This window comes from Buteo buteo, chromosome 2 (genome assembly GCF_964188355.1).
Source record: "Buteo buteo chromosome 2, bButBut1.hap1.1, whole genome shotgun sequence".
In the NCBI taxonomy this organism is placed as follows: Eukaryota; Metazoa; Chordata; class Aves; order Accipitriformes; family Accipitridae; genus Buteo; species Buteo buteo.
In genome coordinates this window covers 79,766,790-79,781,864 of record NC_134172.1, presented here as the reverse complement: position 1 = coordinate 79,781,864, position 15,075 = coordinate 79,766,790, and the positions used below count along the sequence as shown (strand labels likewise).

General features: G+C 68.1%; 5 protein-coding genes across 9 annotated transcripts; 2 read left to right on the top strand and 3 right to left on the bottom strand.

The window, feature by feature from the left end:
• Positions 1–40: 40 nt before the first annotated feature.
• SNX21 (sorting nexin family member 21) lies at positions 41–2,772 on the bottom strand. 4 transcript variants are annotated; one of them, XM_075022291.1, is made up of 4 exons: positions 2,728–2,772; positions 1,763–2,047; positions 1,446–1,600; positions 41–1,139 (listed from the first exon to the last, which is right to left on the bottom strand). In XM_075022291.1, the coding sequence occupies exons 2-4, from the start codon at positions 2,031–2,033 to the stop codon at positions 468–470; spliced, it is 1,098 nt and encodes a 365-aa protein (XP_074878392.1). In that variant the 5' UTR covers positions 2,034–2,047; positions 2,728–2,772; the 3' UTR covers positions 41–467. The 4 variants fall into 4 exon arrangements, with proteins under 4 accessions (XP_074878392.1, XP_074878394.1, XP_074878388.1 ...); XM_075022293.1 differs by lacking the exon at positions 2,728–2,772 and adding an exon at positions 2,281–2,415 and having other exon boundaries at positions 1,453–1,600; positions 1,759–2,047; XM_075022287.1 differs by lacking the exon at positions 2,728–2,772 and adding an exon at positions 2,281–2,415.
• Positions 2,773–3,971: 1,199 nt separating this feature from the next.
• TNNC2 (troponin C2, fast skeletal type) lies at positions 3,972–5,962 on the top strand. The gene is made up of 6 exons (XM_075022327.1): positions 3,972–4,133; positions 4,902–4,953; positions 5,078–5,221; positions 5,302–5,416; positions 5,494–5,630; positions 5,710–5,962. Exons 1-6 carry the CDS (start codon positions 4,122–4,124, stop codon positions 5,739–5,741), a joined length of 492 nt encoding a protein of 163 aa, XP_074878428.1. The 5' UTR covers positions 3,972–4,121; the 3' UTR covers positions 5,742–5,962.
• A 630-nt stretch (positions 5,963–6,592) lies between these two features.
• LOC142028478 (regulator of G-protein signaling 9-binding protein-like) lies at positions 6,593–7,833 on the top strand. The gene is made up of 2 exons (XM_075022313.1): positions 6,593–6,945; positions 7,060–7,833. The coding sequence occupies exons 1-2, from the start codon at positions 6,753–6,755 to the stop codon at positions 7,503–7,505; spliced, it is 639 nt and encodes a 212-aa protein (XP_074878414.1). The 5' UTR covers positions 6,593–6,752; the 3' UTR covers positions 7,506–7,833.
• UBE2C (ubiquitin conjugating enzyme E2 C) lies at positions 7,822–9,636 on the bottom strand. Its single transcript, XM_075022322.1, has 6 exons — positions 9,052–9,636; positions 8,939–8,966; positions 8,754–8,840; positions 8,361–8,565; positions 8,167–8,226; positions 7,822–8,030 (listed from the first exon to the last, which is right to left on the bottom strand). The coding sequence occupies exons 1-6, from the start codon at positions 9,150–9,152 to the stop codon at positions 7,972–7,974; spliced, it is 540 nt and encodes a 179-aa protein (XP_074878423.1). The 5' UTR covers positions 9,153–9,636; the 3' UTR covers positions 7,822–7,971.
• Positions 9,637–9,733: 97 nt separating this feature from the next.
• On the bottom strand, positions 9,734–14,770 carry DNTTIP1 (deoxynucleotidyltransferase terminal interacting protein 1). Of its 2 annotated transcripts, XM_075022296.1 has the most exons (13): positions 14,620–14,770; positions 14,472–14,542; positions 14,142–14,238; positions 13,838–13,936; positions 13,275–13,343; positions 12,850–12,906; positions 12,541–12,602; positions 12,025–12,070; positions 11,491–11,549; positions 11,246–11,306; positions 10,775–10,846; positions 10,378–10,433; positions 9,734–9,927 (listed from the first exon to the last, which is right to left on the bottom strand). In XM_075022296.1, exons 1-13 carry the CDS (start codon positions 14,704–14,706, stop codon positions 9,789–9,791), a joined length of 975 nt encoding a protein of 324 aa, XP_074878397.1. In that variant the 5' UTR covers positions 14,707–14,770; the 3' UTR covers positions 9,734–9,788. The 2 variants fall into 2 exon arrangements, with proteins under 2 accessions (XP_074878397.1, XP_074878399.1); XM_075022298.1 differs by lacking the exon at positions 10,775–10,846.
• Positions 14,771–15,075: the final 305 nt, after the last annotated feature.

Sequence of the window (15,075 nt, the reverse complement as noted above, 5' to 3'; positions counted from 1 at the left end):
CCTGGGGGAAGTGAAGCTGAAGAGACACAGCAGGTGCCCTGCTCTTCTTCCCACCAAGACTTTATTAAATAAAGTCCTTTTTGTTATATAGGTTTTACGGGAAGCTCCTGGCAAGAGCCCCGGACCCTGCCAGAAGCCTTCCCTTAACGCAGTGCCAGTATATCCCAGCTAAAGTCCCGTCCACTCTAGAAGCCCCCCACAGAGGGGGAGCTGGCTCCCGGCCGTGCCGGTGCGGGTGGCGAGCACCGGTGAGCGCCCGGCCCCGCGGGACAGACTAACCACAGAGAAAGTGCATTTTCGAGGCAGCTCCCAGGCGTGTGCGGTGCTGCCTGCAGGAGCACAGCGCTGCCTCCCTGCCCCATCCCCAACCACGGCATCACCCTCGCTGCTCCCGGCCACCCCGGGGCACGAGCCCCACGTGGCGCCTTGCCCTCCTGCCAGCGCGGGCGGCGGCGGTGGGACGACGCTCACTCCAGAGGCTCCTTGATCAGGCACTCCTTCAGGGTGGGCTGCTGCTGCAGGGGCGGCCCGGCCTCCCGCAGGTCCTGCAGCCGGGCCTCCGAGCGCCGCTTGTCCTTGCCCACCTTCCAGGCCAGGTGGACGTGGGCCTGCAGGAAGGGCCCCAGCAGCGGGTGGCTGCCTTGGGCCTCCAGCAGCTGCAGCGCCTGCTCGCAGAAGCCGTGGGCCTCGCAGAGCTCGTCCAGCTCCTGGTGGCAGACGGCCAGCCCGGCCAGCGTCAGGAGGAAGCGGCCGGAGCCGCAGACCCCCAGCCGGTCCTGCAGCCGGTAGGCGTTGGCCCAGGTGGCCAGGGCTTCGCGGTACATGCCGGTGCAGGTCAGGCGCTGCGCAGCCTGCAGGTCCTGCAGGAAGAAGAACTCGAGGAACTCGGGGGAGCGGCGGATCTCGGCGATGGAGTGCAGGTGGGACAGGAACTGCTCGAAGGCTCGGCTCCGCTTGGCGATGGTCTCGGCGGTGAAGTTCCGGCGCAGCCTCTTCCTGGGGAAGGCGATGCCGGCCATGTCGCAGCCGAAGCGGCAGCGCAAGCGGCGGTTCAGCCGCTCAAAGTCTGAATAGCGCCGGGCGATGGCGGCGGGGGCCTTGTCGAACCGGCCGGAGCGGATCAGGTAGATGGTGTAGAGCTGTGGGGGAGCCAGGCGTCAGGGCGGTGCCGCGGGCACGCTGCTCCCGCGGGGCCAGGCAGAGCCGGGTGTGCGGCCGCAGAGGGGCCACGGGGGGCTTTGCCCAGGCAGGGGGGGAGCAGGCTGGGCCGCCACAGCACCCGTCGGCGATAGTTACCTGAGGCTCATCTGAGCCGCCAGCACCGTCCGAGCAGCACGGGGAAAGACAGAGAGAAATAAGCGCCAGCCCCGTGGGACCTCTGCCCCAGGATGAAGCAGGACCCGCGCCCACCCCTGTGCCCACCCAGCCCCGCCGGGCTCACTCACCACGTACTTGGAGGAGCGCTCGCTGACCACGCTGGCGCTGGTGACCTCGAAGAGCAGCCGCTGGGGCACCAGGCTGCCCCGCGATTTCTTCCACAGCTCCTGCAGCTGCCGGGTCAGCAGGCTGCCGCCGGGGCGCTCTGCCGCGGGGCCCCACTCTGCACCGGGAGAGGGGTGTCAGCCCACCCGTCGTGGGGACGGGGCTCTGCCAGCGCCCCGACGTCTCCGGGCCGCCGGCCCCCGCCATCGCTTGGGTCCCCCCTAGGGTGCTGCTGCCGCGGCCGCCCGAGCCCCGCCATCGCACCGGCCCCAGCACCTGCCTCCGTCCTCTGCACCCGCTGCCGTGCCGGTCGGCTGCGGTGGCTCCCCCAGCTCGTCTCCAGCACCATCCTCCTCCTCCTCCTCCTCCTCGTCCTCGTGGCTGGTGAAGCTCAGGGTGCCGCTGAGGCGCGTCGACAGCCCCTCCGTGTCGTCCTCCAGTTCCGAGCTCTCCGGGAAGTCCTCGGCCTCGGAGCCGCCGCACGCCCGCTCCTCCCGGCCGCCTTCGCCGGCCAGCGCGTGCCGCAGGCGGTGCAGGATGCGGGCGGCCATCCCGGCCGGCCCAGCTGCCGAAGCGAGGGGTCAGGCCCGGTTGCCCCGGCGCGGCGGGACGGGCAGGGGGCCGGGGGCCGCCCGCCACGCCGGCGGCCGAGGGCACCGCACGGGCCTCGGCTGGGACAGCCCGTCCGCGGGACCCCCCCCGGCCCCGGGACCCCCCCCCCCCACCCCCGGCCCCGCTCCCGCCCCCGGCCCGGGGCAGCCGCGTCCCCGCCGCGGGCGCTCCCGGCCCGGTCCGTACCGTGCTGGCCCGGGCCGGGCCGTGCCGCGCCGAGCCGGGCGGTGCCGAGCGATGGCCGCTCCGCCGCGGCTCGTCCCGGGATCCTCCCCGCGCGGCTCCGCCTCCGCCGGGAACCCGGATCGCGGCGGCGGCGGCGCCGGCCCGGCCCGGCCCGGGTCAGGGCAGGGCTGCCCGGCGCGTCCCGCAAGTCCCTGCCCTCCGCCGCCCGCCCCGGACCGGGCCGAGCCGGGCGCCTGCCCGAGCCCACCCGGTCCCCGCTCCCCTCGTCCCCCGCCCGGGCCGTCCTGGCAGGGCCCCGGGTCCCCCCGCCTGGGGCCGCTGGAGCCCCGCACCCCGGCGCTGGGGGGGCCGGGGGTCCTGCTACCTTGGGACCCCCATACCGCGGGAGCCCCAGACCCCGGGACGTCCCCTGGGCTGCCCTGGCACCCCGCCGCCCTCGCCACGCACCCCGTGCGGCTGGGCTGCACCCCGGGCGCTCGCCCTGCCTTATTTAGCACCGCGCCCGCTCCCTCCTCGCCGCTTTCTTGGGAATGTCTATTAATATCGAGGAACCAGCCCAGCTGCTGCCATCGCTCTGCCCCTGCTCGTCCGCTGCGCCCTGCTCCGGCACCCGGCACCCTGCCTGGGCTCGGACGGGGATCCCTGCGCTCCCCCGAGCACCGTCGGGTCTGTGGGGGCTTCTGCGCCCAGTGCCTGGGGGGCCCCAAAGCCTCCCCAGCCCTCCAGGCAGGGTGGGACACCTGTCCCCAGCTCCCACCCGGGGACTGGGGGTCCCGGCAAAACCAGGAGCCAGGGAACCTCCTGGATGTCCCTGGCGTTGGGACCTTGCGGGACAGGGTGCTGTCAGCCTGACCCTGCTGCAGCCCCCAGCCCCCGTGCAACCCCCCTGGGGCACAGCCCACCTGGCCAGCACGTTCCCAAAGCCACTAGCCCCTGGCTAGGGTCCTGGCAAAGGTGGCTGGTGCGGGCTGCAGTGTGCGAGGGCAGAACCTTCAAGGAGATGCCCGGGCAGATTTCCCACTCTACCAGCAGCATGGAAAGATGGGGGCTTTTCCGGACCTGGGAGCCGGGTGCCAATGGCACTGCGGACCCTGTACCACAGGGGGACATGTGCCGTGTCCCCTCAGGGGCTTTGTGCCCCAGGGCCCACCCAGGTGCCCCTTCCTTGTCTCGGGCAGGGTGCTGCAACACAGCTGTGCCCCAGCCCACCCAAGCAGAAAATGGGGGTGAAGGGAGGGGGCTGGAGGTGGCGGGGTGAGGCTGGAGCCCCCGGGGTCTTGTGGGAGTGAGGGGGGGGACGCCACAGGGGGAGCCCAGCCCCATGCTGGGAACCTGTCCCAGTCAGGGCTGTGGGTTCAGCAGCGGAGTGGGCGATGGTCTGTGCCGGCGGTGCTGGGGCTGACAGCTCGGGCAGGGGGAAGCTGTGGCCCCCTTGTCTGGGTGATGCTGGCGGCTCCGGGGCTATTTTTAACCCTCTCCTTGCTGAGCCGCCTTGGGGGGTTTGCTGCGGGGGGGGGGGGGGCAGAGCTGCCCTCCTGCCAAGGCTCTGGTGTCCCTCCCCGGAGGGCTTGAATTTCTATCCCAGCTTCAGACCCACGTTTAATCCACAGCTCTTGGCCAATAGCGCTTTGGCTAAATTAGGTAAAATGCACCCATTGCCAATGAGCGGGGCCGGATTGCCGCCGGGGAGCTGATAGGCTGCTGGGGCTGGGGGGGGCCAGCAGCTGGGGGCATGCTGCACGGCAGGGACCCTACAAATTGGGGTGCCAGGGGCACCAGCGAGCTTCTGGGGTCTTCTGCTGCAGGAGGTGGTGACTCCCTGGGGGAGGGAAGCAGCAGAAATGCCTTCAATGGTAAGAGCCCTCATGCTGCCGCATGCCGCGTGCTGCATGCCATGTGCTGCGTGCCGGGGCGAGACCCGGTAGGGCAGGAGGCATCGGGCACCGCATGTGCCCGGGGGATCTGGGCTGCCGAGGTGCCTCTGTGGATGTCGGCGGGGAGACGGTCCCCAGGGCTGGGCTGACCAGGATGGGCGAGGGCAGGGAGGTGTCGGGGCAGTGCAGGGCCCCGCGGGAGAACCGCACGGCTGCCCGAGGGGCACGGGTGCCCGGAGACGCTGGCTGAGTCCTGGCTGGAGCTCAGGGCTGCACAGAGGCGGCAGTGGCAGGGGGTGGCTGAAAGCCGAGCGCTGGGTCATGCGACACGGCATCGCTGCCGGCTCCGCGGCCGGCCCGCGCCTCCAGGAGAAACTCGATCGGGGCCGACAGGTGCCGGTGGCTGCGGCCCCGCTGATCCCTATAAGGGGAATCGAGGAGATCCCAAAAATAGCGCTGCGTGCCTGGGATGCCAAGGCTGCACAAGGGGACCGTGGCCCCTGCGCCACGGAGCCCCCCCAGCTGGCAGTGGTCCCCTGGGCAGGCGGTTGCCTGCAGCCCACTGCCCTCACAGGCGCCCAGGTGGCACCGGAGCTGCGGAGATTGCTGGGGGCTGCGGCTTGCCCTGGCATGGCAGCGTCCTCCAGCTGGGCAGGGGCTCTCCCCGCACCCCTGGGGTGGCACTGTGCGAGGGGCTCCCAGGCATGATGCCGGCAGCCGTGGTGACCCCGCTCCCTTGCCTTGCAGACAGACCAGCAGGCAGAAGCCCGCGCCTTCCTCAGCGAGGAGATGATCGCGGGTGAGCGCGGGGGCTGTGGGGAGAGGGGCCAGACCCTGCCAAGGCGTGGGACCAGGCTCTGTCCTGCTGCTGTGGGCCCCATCCCGCACGCTGCCCAGCCCTGACCCCCCTCCCTTCCCCACAGAGTTCAAGGCCGCCTTCGACATGTTTGATGCGGATGGCGGCGGGGACATCAGCACCAAGGAGCTGGGGACGGTGATGAGGATGTTGGGGCAGAACCCCACCAAGGAGGAGCTGGACGCCATCATAGAGGAGGTGGACGAGGACGGTGAGCAGCCCTCGGCGGTGGGTGGCGGGCGGTGGGCGCCAGAGGGGCAGCCTGACCCGCACTTGGCTTCCTCCCCGCAGGCAGCGGCACCATCGACTTCGAGGAGTTCCTGGTGATGATGGTGCGCCAGATGAAGGAGGACGCCAAGGGCAAGTCTGAGGAGGAGTTGGCCAACTGCTTCCGCGTCTTCGACCGGTGAGTGGGGGGGCGATGCCTGCCCATCCTGCCCACAGGGGTGAGCGGGGCCACATCCTGCCCTCACCCTCCTGCAGGAACGCGGACGGGTTCATCGACATCGAGGAGCTGGGTGAGATCCTGAGGGCCACCGGAGAGCACGTCACCGACGAGGACATAGAGGATCTGATGAAGGACTCAGACAAGAACAACGATGGCCGCATCGACTTCGATGGTGAGCGGTGGCCCTGGCCAAGCCCCTGTGCTGTGTGTCCCGGGCAGGGCCGTGGGCTGAGGGTGCCGCTCTCTTGCAGAGTTCCTGAAGATGATGGAGGGTGTGCAGTAAGGGACCAGACATTCCTCAGGCCGGCCACTGCACCCAGCCTTGCTCCACTACCATCTGGGGAGCAGCAGCTCTGCAGCACCCGGCACCTGGCCGCCCACACTGGCTGGGACCCTGCCCTGCGCCAGGGCTCCAGTCTTGCCCCGCTGCTGGTGGCCGAGCTTTTCCTCCAGTCTGTCGCATGCAGTTTCAGTTTGAGCCTCAATAAAAGGGGAAAGGCTTGAGCTGCTGGTGTGGAAATTCATCGGGTTTGTGTGGGGAGGGGGCCACAGCACCATGCCCCCTGCACCGCTCCCCAGGGTAGACATGTCTGGATGGGTGCCTCGTGCTGGTCAGGCTCACCCCGCTGTGCCAGTGGGGCACAGGGGCAGCGTGGGACCATGGTTCCCACGGGCTGCTGGGCGGGTGCCAGCACTGAGCTCAGACTTTCCATGCGGAGCAGCCAGTTCACACGCCAGTGGGTGAGGGAGCATGGCCCTGGCGGGTCCCAGCGGGCAGCAAAGCTCTGGGAGTCCTGGGCATCTGCTCCTGCCTGCTACGGGACCACAGGGGATGTAAAGAGCCACCACTTCCTACCCACTCAGGACCCCCATGTCCCAGCCAGAAGGCACAGAGGACCTGGCTAGAAGGTTGGGGGAGGGGGGGGGAGGCAGCAGCAGCACCCCCCTCCCTGCAGGGTCAAGGCGATGCTGGAGCCTGTGTACTTGGACAGCCTGTGCCAGCCCACCATGCATCACTGCTCCCCAGGGACCTGCTCCGTGCAGCCTCTCCAGCTGGGGAGGAGCACACTAGGGGAACAAGGGGGGGACGGTCCCCAGGCTGGGGTGGGTAGGGGCCAGGGAGAGCCTGGCCTACGTGGGGACAGCAAGACCACCACCTTGCAGCTGGAGGGACACGCAGACACGTCTCAGACTCTCACATCCCCACGGCGTAGCAGCACAGGGTAGCTGACCCCCTGGAGAGCCAGGGGACACCGCAGAGGGGCCTGACCCTGCCCCATCCTCACAGGACACGATGGCACCAGGGAGAGGGGATGCGTGCCGCATGCCAGGGGCAGCGGGGACATGCGCGGTGGCCCAGGCTGCCCTCTGCAAGGCCACGGCTGGGCACCGGCTGCTGGTGCTGCAGCTCGGGGGCAGCGCCGACAGCCCCCGGCTGCGAGAGGAGCGGCGCAGGAGGAGCGCGGAGGCCCGCGAACTCAGCACCGGTAAGGAGAGGGCTGCTGCACCAGATGGCAGCCATGGTGCCCCCCCCTGCACCCACAGCAGGGCTGGTGGAAGGCTTCTGGGGCTGCCCCAGCTCAGTGCCCCTCGTCCCACAGGGCTGCAACGCACGCTGCTGGCAGGGCTGCGGCAGGCGTCGGCGAGCCCCGAGGAGCGGCGGGAGCTGGAGAGGCTGTGGGTGCTCTTCCTCTCGGCCCTGGAGCTCTTCCTGCAGGATCTGCACCGAGCCCACCACCTCTGCCAGCTCTTCTCCGTGCAGCAGGGGAGCACAACCCCGCTGCGCACTGGGCTGGGGAGCCGGGGGCTGCCCAGCCGCAAGGGAAGCCGGCGAGGGGGGGGTCCTGCGCAGCCCCTGGCCACCCTGCGCCTGGAGGAAGAGATCGAGCAGGTGAGAGCCACACTGGTGGAGATGGAGAGCAGAGCCAACATCCCGCCATGGACGGTGGAGGCCACGCAGGCGGCAGGGATGGGTGGCGCTGCAGACCCTGCAGCTGGGGTGGCTCGGGGGGGGTCTCACGCTGGGCACTGCTGCAGGGTCCTCTGACTGGGGGGCAGGAGAGAAGGTGGCAGGGCTGGGACCCCCCATGCCCGCTCAGGCATCACAGAGCAGGGAGCAGAGTGCTGCATTACCCCACTGGGCAGGCGATGCTGGGGGCTGCTCCCACCCTGTGGAGGGAAGAAGGACGAGCTCCAAGCACCCCAAGTGTTAATAAAGCCCCTGTTACCCCACGGGCATCAACATCTCTCCCTTCCTGCCCACGCTTGCAGAAGCACTGGCTGGACCCTGGGGCCAGGCTGACCCAGAGAAGGTGCCTCCGGGCACTCATGGGGCACCGGGCTGCAGTGAAGCCCCCAGAAGAAGTTATAAACATGCATTTATTTATACATTAACCGTGGCTCATACTGCAAAATTAATTTAAAAACAGCCTATGATACAGAAAGCCGGGGGGAGCGGCCAGACAGGGAGCGGGCAGGGACCCAAGCACAACAGGGAGAGGCGGCGGTGTGAGTCAGGTTTCCTGGCTCTTGGCCTGCTTGGCGTATGTCTCCCGCACGTATTTCTTGTAGGCTGAGGAGAGAGGGAGGGCATGGGGCTGAGGGTCACGGGGCAGCCACAGAGCCAGGCAGGCAGCAGGATGCAGCGGGGTCAGGGGGCTGCGCTGCTGCCCACCCCGGGGGTGGGGGGTGAAGGGGGGGCCACTCACCGACTTGGTTCTTCCAGAGCTCGGCGGCGTGCGTATTCAGGGGGCTCTCGATGTTTGGCTCTGGGGACAGGGACTAGGTCAGCAGGTGGGGTGGCCTGGACCCCTGAGCCCTGCTGCCCAGCGCTGCGGGGGCAGCCCCAGCAGCCCCCCCTCTGCCGCCCAGGACCCCCCTGCAGCGTGGCTGCGGGCCCCACCTGCCAGCAGGCTCTGGATGGAGAGCAGGATGGTGCGGACGTCGTAGAGGGCCGACCACTTGTCCTTGAGGATGTCGAGGCAGATGTTGCCCTGGGTGTCGACGTTGGGGTGGTAGCAGGGCGTCAGGAACCGCACCGTGGGCGCAGTGTAGGGGTACCCGCTGGGGAACTCCAGCGACAGCTTGTACCGAAGCTCCTCGTAGGCCTGGGGAGGGCAGGAGTCAGGGCAGGGGGCCACAGCCTGGAGGGGGGGCAGCCCCAGCCCCTGAGATGCAGGGGGAGCCCCAGCTGGGGGCAGGGGGGACAGGATGGGACTGAAACCGCCCTCGGCCGGGGGGAGCGGGGCCAGGGAGCCCCCACCGCCCCCCCTCAGCCGGTGTCCCTGACGCTCACCGTGCCGGCGGCACCGTCAATGGTCCCGATCCACTTGAAGAGGTTGTCGGACTCGGGGAAGGCGGAGATGCCTTTGTCACCGGACATCTGCAGGGGCAGTACGTCAGGGCGGCCCGGGACAACCCCCCCCACCGGCGGGCCCCGGGACCCCGACCCCCCCCACCCCACCCCGGGTCCCCACTCACCATGAGCGCCATCAGCTCCTGCTGCAGCCTGCGGGGGAAGCACACGTTACCGGTCCGGTCCGGTCCGGCGGGGCTGCCCCCGGCCCCCGGCCCCGTTCCCGGCCCCAGCTCACCTCTTCCCCACCGAGCCGCGGGCCGCCGTGGCCCCCGCCTCGGCCGCTTTGCGGGCGGCTGCGCTGGGCACGGCGGCGGGGTCGGCGTTCTGCGAGGCCATGGCGGCTCCCGGCGGCGCTGGGCGACGCACCCGCCTCCGGCGGCCGCTGCCCGGCGGTTCACGGGCGCTGGCCGCGGCTCCCGCTCCCGGGCGGCGCCGCACGGGGCTCCGCTCCCTCCCTCTCGCCCGCCCGCGGCGCAGGACCCGGCCCCCGCCGCGGCTCTCCCGGTGCCGAGCGGCGGCCTGGGCTCTCCGTGCGGGGCTCTCGGGTCCGGAACGGCGGTGCGGGGGCCTCTCCGGCGGTGCGGTGCGGCCCGGTCCCGATCCCGATCCCGGTGCGGTGCAGGACACTCTCTGCTACGGCGGCCCCGTCCCGTCCGGTCCCGCCCCGCGCCCGCGCCCCGTTTGAATGTTTCCAACGTGCGTCCCCTCCGCCAATCAGCTCGCAGCTCCGTTCGAGCCGACCAATGGCCGCTCGCCGGAGATGCGGCTGCCACGGTAACTGCCGGTCGGCCGCCGATTGGCCGCCGGGCGGCGCCGTGGAAAGGTGGCGATTGGCTGTTGACCCCGTGAGGCGGAGCCGCGGGTCCCGGCGGGCCCTTAAAGGGCCAGACACCCCCATCCCCAGGAGGCGGCGGAGACGAGTGCGAAGCGGCTTTATTGGGGGCCTGGGGGGGGGCCCTTGGGGGCGGGGCCTCAGGACTCGGGGGGGCCCTCGGGGGGCGGCGCGTCCCCCCCGCGGCGAAGCGTCTCCATGTGCTTCTGCATCTTCTCCGTCATCCACGCCGGCGGGATGAACGGCTTCAGCTCCTCCAGCCGCAGGTCGACAGAGTCCCTGGGGAGAGGAGGGGTGAGACAGAGAGACCCCCGCACCCACCGTGAACCCCCGCATCCACCACGGACCCCCAGCCAGCACCGAACCCCAACCCCCAGCACCCACCACAGATCCCCAACCAGCACCAAACCCCAACCCCTGGCACCCACCACAGAGCCCTGCGCCCACCATGAACCCACAGCCAGCACCAAAGCCCAACCCCCTGCGCCCACCACGGACCCCTGCACCCACCACAGACCCCCAGCCAGCACCAAACCCCGGCATCCAACCATGGACCCCTGGTACCAACTCCCCAACCAGCACCTAGCCCTTGGCACCGAGCCCCCCAGCTGGCACTGAGCAGGGCCCCTCCAGCATGGGGCCCCCCTGTAGTGCAGCAGCAAGGGTGGGCATGGTGGAAGTCCCCCAGGGCAGCAGCCCCAGGCTCGGCACCCGTGCTTCAGTCCTCACCTGTAATCGTCACTGGCAGCCAGATCCCGAATGTCCTCTTCGATGAGGAGGTAGGCCTGCGGCACAAGGCGGGGGGGACACCTCAGGGCGGCCGCGCACCCGCTCCGGCGGCGGCGAGGGCAACGCTGCGTCCCCCGGCCGGCCCAGAGCCGGCTGCGTCTCCTGGCCTGCGGCTACTCGCCCTCGCCCAAATCCCAAGGGGCAGCGGACAGAGCTCTGCCGCGCCCCGGCAGCGCCTCTAGCTCCGCGCGCCCTGCCTAGCCTCCTGCCGAAGCCGCCTTTCCCGCAGCGTGCCGCCCGCGGCCTGGCTCGCTGCTCCTCCGCCCGTCCTAGCCCTGCGGTGGGTCTCTGCGCGGTTCCCGCTGGCTGCGGGAGCCGCAAGCCCGGGCGTACTCACCATCTTTCCCCCAGTGGCCCTCATGTGCTGCTGCTCTGCCAGCCAGTGCTTATCTTGCGGGTCGGCTGCGTACTGCAATAAAGCAGCAAGGACCTAGCTGAACACAGGCAACAGACCTTCCGCTCTGACCACCCTCCTGCTGGGACGCTGCACCCCGCTCCGGCGCGTTGCCCCCTCCCCAGGCGGTGCTGCCCACCGGGGGCTGCCGGCGCGGAGGGCTCAGCTCTGCCTGCTCTTTCTCCGACCTTGAGCCCTGGCTCCGGGCAAACCCACCACCTTGGAGGCTGCGCTAAGCTGTTAACTTATGTTCCAGTGTGCTAGCTGGACCGCGTGTGTATGTGCTCTGAGGTAACAAACAAGGGCGTGGGGGAGGAAGAAAACAAGCCAGCCGAAGCACACGCTCCCGATTCCCATCAGAAACCGTTTCTGAGCAAACCCCAAAGGAGGAAGCGTCCTGCAGCGGCATCTGACCTTAAAGAGGTGGGGATGCTTGATGTAGAGTCGCCCTCTTGTTCCTCCCATCCCGAGAGCTCTGAAAGAGGAACACGAAGGGGTATTAAACCGGTGTGTAGGGCAGCCACAGTGGTACAGGGACACCTCCTCTCCTCCCCAAGCCCTTCCTGCTGCTTTCGAGGCAGAGAAGCGAAGTGACGGGAGGAGTCTTACGGGCTCTTGCCTTGGAGACACCACCCTCCATCAACAGGGCCATTCCTTACTTGTTTGCTCGAGATCCCAGCACAAAGGTTGTGGTTTCAGTCAGTCGGGATGGATCCCACTACAGAGCAATTGGAAAAGGGGCAACATTAGAAATGAAGCTGCTGCTGGCCCATGCTCCACGAGCCTCAGCTCTCTGACAGGGAACCTCGGAACCGCCCCCAGCCTGGGAGGGAGGGAGCTGGCCACAGACCTCCGGACTTCTGCAGAGGAGGGAAGTTACATTCCCTCTGAGCTGATCTAAACAGTTTCCCTCATGGGAAACACTTGTGGGATCCTCCTGGCTACCACTGCTCTCCCCCAGGTCTCCTAACAGCGGCACCACACCGCAGACCTACAGGCTACAGTGCCTGGGGGAGACAAGCAAAGGCCTCCAGGCACTTCGCTCCTCTTCTTGCTTCTCTCCTGCGCTGCAGGAGCCCATTGGGGCAGAGCACAGCTCCCGGCGCTGTCCTCTGCTCCCACAGCAGTAGGGCTCTGTTGGCAGAAGCAAAGGGGAGGAGAGGGTGAGCCCAGCAGTGTCGGCCAGCCAATACCTTTGGTCCATCCCTTCTCACGGGCTCAGAGACTTTGAGCTTCCACCTGAGGGGAAGGAAAATGCTGTAAGAATGAGTCCCTGCGGGACCAGCGCAGTCACCACCGTGGCACTAGCAACAGGGACTGAGCCCCAGCCCTTCCAGACCTGCCTTCGTTCACACCCTCCATTTCCCTATGGTGCCCAGCTCCAGACCCTCATCTTTGCCGCACGTTCTCCTCTCCCTGGCTGCCAAGATCCCACCGACACCTGTGTCTCACACTGCTCACTCTGAATGGTCCACCGAGACCTTTTCACCCCTTTAGGTCTGTTTAGAACCGCTTCCTTGAAGGTCTTTGCCTCCTGGGGGAACACCTCAACCTAAAACCCTCCTGCCTGTCCTCTGGCACTCCCCTGCACCTCTCCTTTCTGCAGGAGGGGAAGGAGACCATGGGGTTTCTGTACCCCTCATTTGGGCAGCCTCATTTCCCCCCCTGCCCTCCCAAAATAAGGGCTCTAGCGCAGGACCCATACTCACGCAGCCATGCCTGAGACCCCACGATCGTTCGACAGGCTCTGTCCTGGAGGCCGCCCCTTTCTCTGCAAGGAAGAAATCCTTCAGTGACTCAGCTGTGCAGCCTGAGAGAACCCTCTCGGTTACCTTCCCCTTCCCAGGGAAGCTGCCATTTTTGTCACAAGGAGAAAAGCTGGCTGGCACGAGAGTGAGCACCTCCAAGGCATCCCAAAAGCTGCCGTGGACCTGCACGTGCTCATACTGTGGGAATGGCCAGGAATGAGTAGCAGGCTTCCTGAAACATAAAATCCCTTGTGCGGAAAACCCTCCTACCTTTTTGGGAACAGGGCTCCCTCGACGATTCAGCTCCTCATCCACCTGTCGGGCACGCTGGAAGAGGAATGGCAGTGGGATGAGCAGGGCCCTTCTCCCCACCAGGCAGGCAGGGCCCCACGCATCCAGCCAGCTGCTCTTTCCTGCGCTGTGCTCGAAGCAGAGAGCAGAAGAAGCGTGCAGGAAAACGCCGACCCCACCCCGTCTCAGTGAGAAGCACCGAACTGCAACAAGCAGCCTGGGATTTTCCTTGCCCTGCAGGTACTGCTCCCTCCTAGCCTAACAACCCCCAGCTCTGCCTCCTTGCTAGTGCACTGCACTGAACGGACAAGAAGAGGCAGAGAACAAAGCAATTCCAACCCTTCTCCTCCTTCTCCCAGCTCTTACAAGTCATTAAAGCCTCCGGGAACAATAACAACTTTTACCTTTGGTACTGCCTGCTCGTGGGGCAACCTGGGAACAACCTTTTTGCCATCAGAGAACAGCAGTTTGGCCTGCAGGAAGAGAAAGAAGGGTCCAGACAGGGACCTGCCAGCAACCCCCACGTCCGTGTATCTACCTGAAAGCCCTGTAACAGCTCTGCTTTCAGAGTGCCGCCATGCAGCACTTTCACAGATGGTGAGATGCAAAAGCACAATCTGAGCATGATAAAGTCTGGGCAACTGGCAGAAAAGCAAGATGTAAAAGAAAAAAACCCTGCCCTACCCCCCCAGGACTCTCTGACAGGGGCCGATCTCTGTGGAGGCTCCAGCCATGTGACATGTCCCGACAGCAGCAGTGGAAAGCAGTGGCACGAGCTGCCCGGCCCTGACTGCTCCCCTCTTCCCAATGAGAATGAAGCCAAGCACAGCAACCATGCAAGGGCTGTGGATGTCTCCCTGTCTTGGCTAATGGCAAAGCCATTAGAAGGACACGTCCTAGCCAGGCTGCTCTGCTCGGCCAGGTGTCAGACTCTGTTGAAGGAGCAGAGCCCCTTGGTAGCACCCACCTGCTCCAGGCAGCTCCGGCAGGTCTCCTGGATGAGCTGCTCTGGGTCCACCTCCTCCCCAACATTATCGCGCACGTTGATCGCTGCCTTCTGGAAAAACTGGAGAGGAGGCGGCAAGAGAGGGTTAGAGCCTGAGCAGCCAGGCAGTATCGGGGCAGGCACAGGGGCCCAGCTCCCACGCTGCACCCACACACTGGCAGCCACGAGAGAGACACGACAGCCTCGCGCGGTGCCTGGGAGCTGAGCTCTCCATACGCAGCCCGTGATGGGAGGGGGCGTCGGGGCCTGTCCCCGCAGCTCTCACCTTCATGTACTTGTTGAAGACACCCCGGATTTCCTCGTTGATGCTGGGCTGCAGGACAGCTCGCAGCAGGTCCATGGACACGGCTGGATCCGTGAAGCTGAAGGCGGAGGAGTCAGGCGGGGGGTGCGTGGGACATCCCCTGCCCCGTTCTGGGCTAACCCAGGTCGTCCCCTCCGGTCTGGTGCCCAGTCCAGCCGGTCTGGTCCAGCCCAGTCCCTCTGTTCGACCTCCTCCCCGGGGTCTGGCCGGCCCGGACTCCCCCATCGCCGCCCCTTCCCGGCCCACTCCCCTTCCCGCCCCGGCCCAGCTCCCCGCCGGCCCGGTCGGTACCTGGTGGTCATCTGGGAGCGCCGGCCGCGCCGCTGCACCTGCCGGTGCTTGATCATGATGTTCCAGGGGCTCTGCGGGACACACGCGTCAGCCGCGGCCCGCCTGCCGCCCGCCCGGCCCCGGTCCCGGCCCCGGCGCCCCGCCTCACCGTGCTGACCAGCTGTTCCTCGGCGCCGCCCAGGCCCTCCTCGCCCGGTGGTCCCGGCTGCTGCTCCGCATCGCGGGCGGCGCCCATGGCGGCGGCCCCGGCCCCGGCCCCGGCCCCGCTCCCCGCCCGCGCCACCGGAAGCGTGGGGCCTAGCGCGTCATCGGGCCGCGACGCCCCGGCGGCGCGCCGGAAGTGAGGAGACACCATGGCAACGGCGCCGGCGGGCTCGGTGCGGCGAGCGGGGCGGGAGGGGGACGGGGGGGAGCCCCGGGGGGACACGCGGTGTGTGTCCGGGGCTGGGGCGGGTTCCGAGGAGGCGGCCGCGGGGCGAGCGGCCTCCGTCCTGCCGGTTCAGCTGCGGCCTGGCCTGCAGGGACGCGGCCGGGGCCCGGGGTGCAGCCTCCCGCCGGGGCCCCGCCGCAGCGGCGGCCGTGGGGCAGAGCAGCGAGACGAACG